The 11,622-nt window shown below is 37.8% G+C and overlaps 1 protein-coding gene across 4 annotated transcripts; it reads right to left on the bottom strand.

Annotated features, from left to right (window-relative positions):
- Window positions 1-1,002: 1,002 nt before the first annotated feature.
- Window positions 1,003-11,544, bottom strand: qpctlb (glutaminyl-peptide cyclotransferase-like b). 4 transcript variants are annotated; one of them, XM_027140116.2, is made up of 8 exons: window positions 11,213-11,527; window positions 9,973-10,206; window positions 9,439-9,585; window positions 8,666-8,959; window positions 4,164-4,325; window positions 3,973-4,072; window positions 2,063-2,179; window positions 1,003-1,951 (listed from the first exon to the last, which is right to left on the bottom strand). In XM_027140116.2, exons 2-8 carry the CDS (start codon window positions 10,177-10,179, stop codon window positions 1,806-1,808), a joined length of 1,173 nt encoding a protein of 390 aa, XP_026995917.1. In that variant the 5' UTR covers window positions 10,180-10,206; window positions 11,213-11,527; the 3' UTR covers window positions 1,003-1,805. The 4 variants fall into 4 exon arrangements, with proteins under 4 accessions (XP_026995917.1, XP_026995916.1, XP_026995921.1 ...); XM_027140115.2 differs by having other exon boundaries at window positions 9,973-10,185; window positions 11,213-11,524; XM_027140120.2 differs by lacking the exons at window positions 1,003-1,951; window positions 2,063-2,179 and adding exons at window positions 2,920-3,045; window positions 3,133-3,193 and having other exon boundaries at window positions 9,973-10,185; window positions 11,213-11,540.
- Between the last annotated feature and the right edge of the window lie 78 nt (window positions 11,545-11,622).

Here is an 11,622-nt window from a genome sequence, read left to right as displayed (position 1 = left end):
ATAACTTATTTTGGGTTGTTCTATTGTTTTGAACTTTTCCCTCATTTGGTACATAATTTGTACTTTTGCCATTTGTACTAAATTGATCTTTAGCAGTGTTTTCAGATTTATGCCTTATAACCACCTGGTCTTTCTGCCTTTTATCACAAACTAATACCAAGATAGACCAGACTTTAGAAACATTGATGTGTTTGTACTGTGTGTTTTGAATTTACTTTAATCAAGGCAAATAGTGAAGTTGTTTTTAGTAATGTTATAATTTTTTTTGCTAGTTTTCAGGTACTTTTATCTAGAGTGTTTAAGATCTTTAATAAAGCTATTTTATGCAAAATATTTTGATACCATTGTGGAAAAATAAAAAATTCAATTGTTTTTAACCAGTGTGATTTGTGTTGAAAGCATAGACAAAGTGATTACATTTATTTGGTAATATTATTATTAATAATGTTTACTTAATTATTACTACAAAAGAAAATAAAAACAGTAAATGCAATCTACCCTAAAAAAGTAAATAAGATTTATTAAATATTTCTAGTACAGCAATGCTACACACTTTGAAAAAATCTAATAGACTTTACCTAAATAATTCAAATAAATTTAACTTCTAAAATAAAAATAATTAAGTAACATTTACTTAATTTTTTTAACAAACATTTCATGGATTATTAAGTAGATTTTAATTGATTTTGCTAGATAATTGATACTTGGAATTAGGTAGTAAATTTTACTTTAAAAATGTTTACAAGTTCATTTTTTCAGTGTATGTGTAATGCTGCTCTTTTTAAACACACCTCTCAAATGGGTTTAAATTTGGATGTTATTTGATAATTTACTCAGTAATTAATGTGTGATGTAATTTTTGATGCAATATATATAAAAGTAAAATCAAATTTCCACCGTACTTACCTGTTTTAGTGGTCTGTATCTGGGGATCACTGGCTCCTCCTGATATGTTCTGAATATAGTGTCACTGTTTTTTTTACAAGTGAAAATCACACAGAGTGGTGTATCCCATGTTTGTTTAATCGCAATATTAAATACAAATAATGGGACATTCAGTTTTCAACAAAAAAATATACTTTGCTAGCATAGCAAAGGTGCCAGGTGAATGGAGCAGAAGCTTTGCTATTTTTAAATACAATCTTTCTTGTAGATTGATATCAAATGCTATTAGTGCATCGTCATAGTTTTACCAGTCACATTAGTTTAACCAAAAATATACAGCAGAATTGGTCCTAAAATCTTTTCTTTTATGTAAAAAATACAATAGTATTCTTTGCATTCATGTGTGTTTACATCTAAGGTATTGAGAAGTGCAACAGTGCAAATACTGGACCTTTAATAGGCCCGTAGTGGCAACCCTATGCTAATGAAGACAAGAAATCCTGAAAGGCAACCCTATTGTTTACAGATGTATATTATTCTTATTATTTTTTATAATATGACAGTATTTCACTGCATTATACATATATTTAAGTGCATGTACATACAAGGTAACAGCCATTATTTGGTTTGTGTACATATTGCTGCACAGCTTCCATATTGATTGTTATTGCACTCGTGATAGAGCAGTGTAAACACCACAGTAACATAATGCTAATGTACATTCTTTCTCTGTTTTCTACACATAAACTAAGTCTATTGAAAGGTAGCTTGAGCTTATTGTATATACTATTCAGTATAAGACAAGTCTCAAAAATCAGTTATACAGTATTTTGGGTATAAAGTGAGCAATAAGGCAGCTTCACAGATTTAGCGTAGGTTCCAAGAGGTATTTGGAAGGATCACAGTAGATTAATTTTCATCTACAACCCAAGATATTCCGCCAAAAAGACCACCAGCACTTTGGTGAGATTCTCCACTGTATCACCATGAACCTTGTCTGCACTGTCCTCTGATGTGTGCCGATATGTTGGGAAGGGTGTAGCAATCATGTGTAGCACTGGAACCCCTACAATCAGCCCAAAACAACAAGGAACAAGGAATTATTTGGCAATTTAAGGAATAAAAAAATGCAAACTGTTTAATGTCCATTGATTTTGACTAAACCTCTCATTCTTACCTTGCTGAAGAAAAGGCTTATGGTCATCATCTACCGGTCCCACAGTTATATCTTTTCTGAAGTATGCCTGCTCAGTGGGATGGGAAGACAGCAAGCCTAGATTATGGAGTCTCTTTTCTTTGACAGAACCAGAAATGCAAAGTTCATTAGAACAAAATGATCATTTTATTCATTAAAAGGTGACAGCATAAAATATAAGGTCTGGAGGGCTGCAACATGCAACTTTTATATTTTTTAGAAAATTTCTATATTTTTTCTTTAAAGCCATGGAAAATCCTCATTTTACACCTGTTTATATATTTTTAAACAATTTCTACACATGCTCCTTTATTTAAACTTTGAAGTCTTTGTTGTCAAACCAGCAGCTATTCAATCAACTAAATAAAATAGCATAGAAGTAGTAGTAGTTGTAGTACAGTACTACTAGTAGTAAATCTCTCAACTCTGAATATTTGCACATTTATTTATACATTTATTTTACAAATATTACATTTATTCACACTTCGCAGTGGTGGATAGTAACCAGGCCGTAAGTATTTCTTCAAAATGCCAAAAGAAGAAACAAGCACAAGAGACAAAAAATACTGCATTACTGATCAAATGTTTAAGACCATAGCCTTTAAAATTAAAATCTGTGCAAAAACAGTCACACTGTCACACTTCACTGTCATGAGCTCCTGATGGCAAAAGTAAAAAGGCTTTCTGTTTTTGATCGTGGCAGAACTGTTGAGTTGCACAATGTGCAACATGTGCCATTGCTGCCGGGGTTCGACGCAGTAAGGCAGTCATTTTAAATTTCATAAAAGATCCTGAGAGTTATGGGACAAAATAATCAAGTTGTAGACCCAAAAATTCACCTGCACTGAGCCAGAGGATCCTACGGGCTGTCCGTGAAGACACAGGCCGATCCTCGACCCAAATTAAGGCCATTACTGATGCTGACTGCAGCCCAATAACCATGAGACGGCATCTTCGAGAAAAGGCTTAAAGAACAAAAAAGGTCTTTGAAAGCCACGTCTCCACCCATACCACAAACTTGCCCATTTGTAATTTGCAAGTGAGCACCAAACCTTGGGGGAACCATCAAGGGGTCCCTGCCTTGAATGACTTGTTCCGTCGTAGCCAGGAAGTCTAGGAAAAAGCCCATGTAAGCCTACAGAAAGCAGTCCAAAATCAGTGCTCCTAGGCCAGTTAAGCTTGTTGGGCTATCCAATAAAACCTGCACTTAAAAACAATATGCCACAAACTCAACTCAATACATCGGCCCATTCAGTATATTAAGACAAATCAACCCAGTGACATACTGTCCACAGCCACCTGCCATATATCACCCTCATTTCATGCCTCACTTCTAAAGCTAGCCCACCCTAGAGACCCTAACAGCACCGACCCTCTACCACCACCCCATCCACTAAGGTTGATGGGGCACAAGCCTTCTTGGTCAGGTCCATCATGGATTCCTGGTGACACAGGAGTCACTTTCAGTACTGCCGGTTTTTAATCGGGGTGCGAAATTATAAAAGCAATGTGCATGCCATTTTTCACGCAAAGTATCGTCAACTCTGTTGCATACCAAGTGATTTATTTTGCATTTGTTGTTTGCCATTCTGTGTTTCACCTTTTGTTCTGTTTTGTACTTAACGTTGGCTTAGCCCTTGTCTGGTTTGTTAGCCTAGCACCTTGCTACTTTGCCTGTTTGCTACATTTACTTGTTTGCCTGTCATTTTGGATTTTTGCTTCTGGATGTACAGTATTAAAGCTGTGTTTTATCTGCACATGGATTCCAAAGTCTCCTCATTACACACAGTTATTATAATTCATTAGTGAGCTGTGCTGTTGATATAAATGTCAAAACACTACAAATGTGCTTTAATTCAAAATGATCTCACTTCAGGACTAAACTTCATTACCTGCCAAAACAAGTTGATCAAACCAGCGCGCACTGTTCTGAAAATGATTCACAAATGTTGGACCTGGGGCACCGATCAGAGCCAAGAGAATGAAGAGATCCTAGTGATTGCAATAAAATTGTGTTATTATCAGTATTTTTGGTTAAAATGTAACAAAATGAAAGAAACAAAGAAAAAACCCAAACTCTTACCACGGCATGCAGCAGGGTTGTGTGTTCAGAGCCTGGTGGATGTGGAACACGGGACATGTGTTCTGCGAGATGTCGGGAACCATACAGAGAGTCAGAGGCAGTCCACTCCTGAAAAGCCTCTGCCCCATCAAAGAAGACCAACTGAAGTGTCACATGAGCCATCTTCAGAAAGAGCAGACACAAGAACAGTGCTCAAATGTGTTCAGTGGTACGTCTGTTCCTACAATCTTAAAGATATTTCACTTTCTATTGCCCATTCTGTACCATGTCATTCCTTACCACAGCAGTAGACAGTATGGCATTTCTACTCTTCTAGATCATTATCTCTTTAGAGTGTATATATAGTATACTTCTGCTAATATTTTATAATTATTTAACGTGTATGTGGTAATTTTTGCAGCTCCCCAACACATTTAAAAATATGTAACCTACATATAAGGCTCATTCTTTTGTTTTTGCTCTATACTGAAGACATTTGTGTTTGAGATCAAAAGATGAATATGAGACAATGGATCAGAATTTCATCTTAGAACATGACACCCAATTTTCAGTAAAGGGTAAGGACAAAAGAAATGGCCTTGCTGTTTTCAGAAGATTCCACACACTCTTAAACAGGTATATAAAACAGTAGACATATTAAAACATTAACAGCTGTGACAGGTGATGTAAATAACATTGATTATATTGTTAAACTTAGATAAGTTAATATTAGATCCAGATCAGATTGAACTTTGGATACAAGAAAAGGAAACACATCTAACCAGAAGTGCAAAGTATAAGTATAGTATATACTAAAGTATAAATAAATTCACATAAATTCTGTACATTCACACACACATGCACGCACGCACGCACACACACACACACACACACACACACACACACACACACACACACACACACACACACACACACACACACACTCACACAGGCAATCATTTTTACACACATTTACCTAAGTTAAAAAAAAACTCTCTCTATATATATATATATTTATATATATACACATATTCCCATACCAGACTGTGATACAGCTCACCACTGCACAGAGGAAGAAGTTCTTGGAGATGGTTTTTACTCAATATTCACAGGAAGAAGAGGCACTGGATAGCCTTCTTGATCAGACTGGAAGTGTTAGTGAACCAAGACAAGTCCTCAGAGTTATGGATCCCCAAGAACTTAAAGCTGGTAACACATTCACCCATCACCACATTGATGTGAATAAGGGTGTGCATGTTACCTCTCTTCTTTGTAAAGTCCACAATAGGCTCCTTGGTCTTGCTAGTATTAAGGAGCAGGTTATTATCAGTGCACCCCGCAGCCACGTGCTTCACCTTGTCCCTGTATTCTGACTCATCATTGTCGCTGATGAATCTAATCACAATGGTGTCATCTGCAAACTTGAATATGGTGTTAGAACTCTGCACAGGCCTGCAGTCATGGGTGAAGAGAGAGTACAGGAATAGACTCAGCACACAGCCTTGGGGAATACCAGTGTTCATGCTGTGGTCTGTTGATCAGGAGGTCCAGTATCCAATTGCAAAGAAGGTGTTGATGCCAGGTTTAGCGATTAGCTTGGAGTGTATGACTGTATTAAACACTGAACTGAAATCAGCAAACAGAATTCTTGTATATGTGTTCTTGTTATCCAGGTGAGGTAGTATGGTGTGTAACACTATGGAGACAGCATCTTCAGTGCTCCTGTGCCACCCAAAGGTTTTAGAGACGGATAAAATGGGCAAGCATAATCGTATGAACAGCTTTGACAATTGCCAAATTATGAGGAGCAAGTCAAGGTAGTGGTAGTGGTGAATTGGCCTAATCCCAACACCATTAAGGAGATGTAACACTTCCTTCGCTTTGCCAACTTCCAGGGATGTTTAATTAAGGGCTTCAGTGCAGTTGCTCTCCCCACATGCATTTCAGCGGAGGCAGCCCCAAGCACCTGGTGTACAGTAGAACCCAACACCCAAGCAAGCCATATTTCAGCCCTTGTCCTTTAACAAGCTTATCCACTCAAACCCCTTTATAGTGGAAGTTGATGCCTCGCAGACTGGGTGCAGACTATTTTCCCTCAGGGCTTCATCAAAAGAACTAAGCTCAATCCAGTTGCCTTCTTCTCTCAGCAACTGTCAGCAGCCAAACACAACAATGACATGTGTAACCAGAGTTGCTGGCAGTGAAGTTGGCACTGGAAAAGATTAGACACTGACTGGAAGAGAATATCCTTCAAGAACATCTTCTATGTAACTTGAGCATCTGTGTACCACTGCCCACACCATAGTGTCCCTGGTCCCAAATTGCCCTAGATTTCTTCACAGACCTGCCCAATTCCTCAGGCCTCCCCATAGTCCTCATAGTCATAGACCAGTTTTCCAAATCTGGTCAGTGTTCATGTTACCTGAACTGGCCTCTTCCAGACACTGATGGGTGCTTTCCCACACCTATTACTTCTGCTGCTAAGGGGTGTACTGTAAGTGATCGCCCAGTCTAGTTCCCAGATGACAGCACTCATTAAGCAAGAAGAGGACAGAATGAGCTCTTCATTACCCTCACAAGGGTTGACCACATGCAAGCAGACCATAGAATCCACCTTAGTATTTTTGGAGCCAGGTCTATAAGAAATGATAAAATAGAGCCGAACAAAAATTAATGACTAGAAGAACTGACCAGGTTTATTATACATTTTACTGGCTTCAGATACTCAATATTCTTGTGGTCTGTAAATATGGTGAAAGGGTGAGTAGCCCCCTTCAGCCAGTGGCACCATTCTTTTACTGGCCAGTTAACGGGCAGTTTTACTACTACTAGCTCCTGGTTTCTCTCATAGTTTTGTTCTGTGAGGGATAGTTTTTTGGAGAAGTACAACACTGATTCTGTTTTCTCTAAATTGCCCTTGAATGGATCCCATGCCCTTTTCTGACACATCAACTTTCACCAAAAAGGGCTGTAATGAGTCAGGATGACTGAGAGCCTTATCCATGGCTGTTGAGGAGTTAAACCACTAGTCTTGAACTTACTGAAGACTTCTAGAAGGTCCTGGTACTGAGGGTATATCTATAGGTACAGAATGCTCTAGGTTTTATAAAAAGGTTGAGGCCATGCAAAGCTAAGGCATAGTGGGCAGTGATGGATAAAGGCAGATGATCAGCAGGTGATCTCTTTGTCTGTCCCTGATATCTGGGGATTTTGGAGCTGCAGCCAGGGGAAGCCCATGATGATAGGATGCTTTAATGTTATGAAGCTCATGATGGAGTGCACTGACTGTAGAAGGAGCTGAGTGTTTGCGAGAGAAAGTGTGACTTTTAAAGTCATCTTGACACTGCTACTTTTCTCCCTTTAGCTGTTTAGGAGCTGTGATGCCAGGCCACTTGATTTGGCTTTCCTGTTTCATCCATATTATGTCAGGATATAGAGGAGCAGAAATGAATGAAGATGTAGCTGATCAATTTATGATGCAATGTATCCCAATGGTGTTCTGTGGGTTGAAAGCAGCGTTCGGTGCAGATCAAACAAGTTCAAGTGAAATGCTACAGCATGCAAAGACATTTTACACAATTGTTTGCTTCCTACTTTGTGACAAAAGTTTGGTGACCGCTCACATATGGCTGTGAGGGCCTGCCATACATATAATGTTTAATGTATAGCAGAGTTTATGTTTAAACTTATGTTATCCCAGCTATAATCAGTTGTTCTCTCACAAGATTTTTTTTTCTCTCCCTTGAGCTTAATAATACAAAACTATTCCAACAAACTGTCCCAACGTGTGGAAAAGTTGCTGCTTAAGTTTTTATAATAGCAATTTGCATATACTCCAGAATGTTATGAAGAGTGATCAGATGAATTGCATAGTCCTTCTTTGCCATGAAAATAAGAATGGCCAACACTGCAAATACTGACTCTTTGCATAAATGTCATGTAATTGTCGATAAAAGCCTTTGAAACGTATGAAGTGCTTGTAATTATATTTCAGTACATCACAGAAACAACTAAAACAAAGATCTAAAAGCAATTTAGCAGCAAACTTTGTGAAGACTAATATTTATGTAACTCTCAAAACTTTTGGCTACGACTGTACAGCAAATGTAGTTTTTAATCCAAGGGAATTAAAGGAACTAAAATGTGAGAAGACAACCATATTGATGATTAAGGGGATTTACAGCATATGATAGATTAAGGTGAATTGCAAATGTTTGTCTTTCCGTGTTTCAGATAAAGTCAGATAAATATTTATCTAAACAACCCTAACACATCATTATTTTGTATAGATTCCAATAAGAAGATGCTAAAAATATAACTTCAAGTTTAAAGTGCCTAAAATACTCCAACCAGCCCATCTGGTACCAACAACCATGCATTGATAAACTCAGTAAAAACACACATTTTCTTAATTCTGATGTTTGATGTGAACATTAAATGAAGACATATAGTTGTGCAGGTGTTCCTATTAAAGTGGATGGTGATTATGTCATTTAAGAACAAAGAAGGCCAACAGAACCTACCTGCTGTTTGAGCATTTTTAGGTGGCTGTCCAGTGCTGTGACCAGCTCCAGCATCATAGCACAAGGAACAGCTGAATCACTTGCCCCCACAAACACATGCTTTGGCTCATGATCTCCTAAAGGTATGTTCTTTGTGTCATAATGGCAAGCTAAAAGTAGTCGGCGAGGGGCTATGGGGTCCAACACCGCCAGGATGTTGGAGAAATTAATTGGACCATGAGGGGTTTCAGAGTTGAAGGAATCTATCTGCACTGACCACCCCGCAGAGAGAGAGTCCAGCACTGAGGAAATATGCTGAATTAAACACAGAGAAGAAATTCAGCAATGTAAAAAAATGTGTAAATACACTACAGTTGTTAAACCTATTCTCTATACATCATTTCAATAGTGTATATGTGACTAACATGTACATTATGACACCTTTTCCTGTCATGAGAAAAGAACTAAAAATCTGATCACTCAACACTTATCTGTTACTCAAACCATAAATATGGTAGGATTAGACAAACATGAAAGAAAATCTTACCAGATGTTGTTACTGATTTCAACTACACTAGAACACACAGACACGCAGACACACGGGGCAATCACTTCTACACACATATCCCTAAATATATATTATTTTATTTATTTATTTATTACAGCAAAACATGTGTAGAAATGCTTGCCCATCGTAACTGTTTGTATAGTCCCCGAAGTTTTAAAACAGTTTCTGGACACATTTTTTTATATGCTGATTGTCCATCTTATCCTTACTCAATACAAAACTTTACCCTTCGAACGGTACGGCTACCACGAGAGCCTGGGTGTCGCTCTATGAGGATAGGCTGGAGATGGGCATACCACAATCGAGGCCAATTTACCCCAGAGACAAGCCGCTTCACCTGGGCTGCGGTGGGTTTTCTCGGTCTGTGGGTCAGCTAGGGGAAAAAAAATATACATTAACTAAGGGCTGTGGGATAAACATTCCCAGATTGATATGTCTGATCTGTACATATGATATTTTGTTATTAGGGTTTTGAAAGAATTATTATTTTGAATTGAATAAGGTAAAATCTCCCTAAGATTGATCTAATAGGAAAAAAAATTAAAATAAAAAATAAAAAATGAGAAATTAATATAAATTAAGTGAATTTTTAATGCCTGCCAAATCTTAATGTTGAGCACCAATGACTTCTTTCTTCCTACATGAAAATTTCCCTTAAGGGACTCAAATATATGCCCACATTTTCATTACATATACAAGCCTTCATGCCTTGAAGACACTCCTTAAACATGCAAAACACATAGAGATGTGGGTTACCCACTTTATCCTTTTTTAGGTCTGGAACTCTGACCAATAAATCTTCCGATCTTCTTGTTTCATGGTCAGACAGCATTAATCCCAAACTCAGAGTCACTGCCAGCAGCACACACAAGCAGAGCAGTAGCATTCTCATTCGGCAGACAGGCGGCTGACTGCACAAGCCAAAAACACAGCTCAGCTGAGTGGACTTGGACCTTCTGCGCTTCATCTCAAACTGTGCAGAAAGTAACACAATCTATAAACATAAACATTAATATTTTCAATTCGATTCAATGTGCATAACTTTCATTAATATGGTAAATGGCTTCATTTATTATTTTATTGCATAGTTTTGGTGCTGTTTTTCAGGATTTGAGCCTTTAGTTCCAATGAAGGGTAATGTTAATGCTAAGACATTGTAGGCGATTTTACAATTCCAACATGTTGGCACCATTTTGGAAAAGGCCCTTTCCTATTCCAGCATGAATGCGCCTAACCCTAACCCATAACCCTGTGCACAAACAATTTCCATGAAGACATGTTTTGACAAATTTGAAATGGAGGAGCTCCAGTGAACCCTCACCTCAAACGCACTGAAAATTTGTGGAATGAATTGAAACATCAGTTGCAACTCAGGTCCAGCATCAGTTCTTGAGCACACAAATACTCTTTTTTTTTTTTTTTTTGGCACAGCTTTCAACTGATACACTCAGAAATGTAGAAAGCATTCCCAGAAACTTGAAGACTGATATTGCTGCAAAGGCAATGGAACACCGTAATAATGCCCATGTTTCTGGAACAAGCTCATATAGGATTATCTAATAATAAGATTTATTGGTATTCCTCTCATCACAGAGAGTATTATTTAAAATTAAATATAATTCCCCTAGAATCACAGTGCTGCCCACAAAATAACATAATGTCAGACAACAATATGAGAAACACTGTGACAGACAGTGCATAGTCAGTTAATAAAATATATATAAAAAGACAGACTATATAAAAAACTACAATGAACACTAAACACTGCTAAACCAACTCTACTGTACAGTGGTAATGATAGTCCAAATCTTTATTACTGTTGTCCGTATTATTATTGAGATCATTAAAATGAACATTTTGATTATTTGCTAAAGGTTTTACTAAATAGTGTAGGAGATTGAGTATCCCTGTAACAGTTACAGTATCTAGGCTAAGAACAGATTATATATACCGTACAATGCATATACTGTACAGTGTATACAGCGAAGCATCGCACTTACCTGCAGTGACACTGAGAGTTCAGTTTACACAACGCTCAACCTTCATGCAATCGCCTAGATTTAGGTAAACTGCGTCGTCCCCGCCATGTTGCACGACTATTCCAAAAGGATTTGATTTAGCAGTTCATTTTTATATAACCTTCGTATCGTCTTTCTCCTGAAGAACACGCAGAACGCGCGCGGCTCTGTGCTCTAACATGGTGGTGTGACAGCGATGTGCCGAATAATCCAAGTGAATCGGAGTTTACTGACCGAACTGCATCTGAATGATTCATTGAACCAACTGTGCAAATGATAGTTTATTCATTTTAAGCAACACACACATAAACACACACACACACACACACACACACACACACACACACACACACACACACACACACACACACACACACACAAAACGGTAAATA

This window comes from Tachysurus fulvidraco, chromosome 21 (assembly GCF_022655615.1).
Source record: "Tachysurus fulvidraco isolate hzauxx_2018 chromosome 21, HZAU_PFXX_2.0, whole genome shotgun sequence".
Taxonomy (NCBI): Eukaryota; Metazoa; Chordata; class Actinopteri; order Siluriformes; family Bagridae; genus Tachysurus; species Tachysurus fulvidraco.
This window is presented reverse-complemented; position numbering and strand designations above follow the sequence as displayed.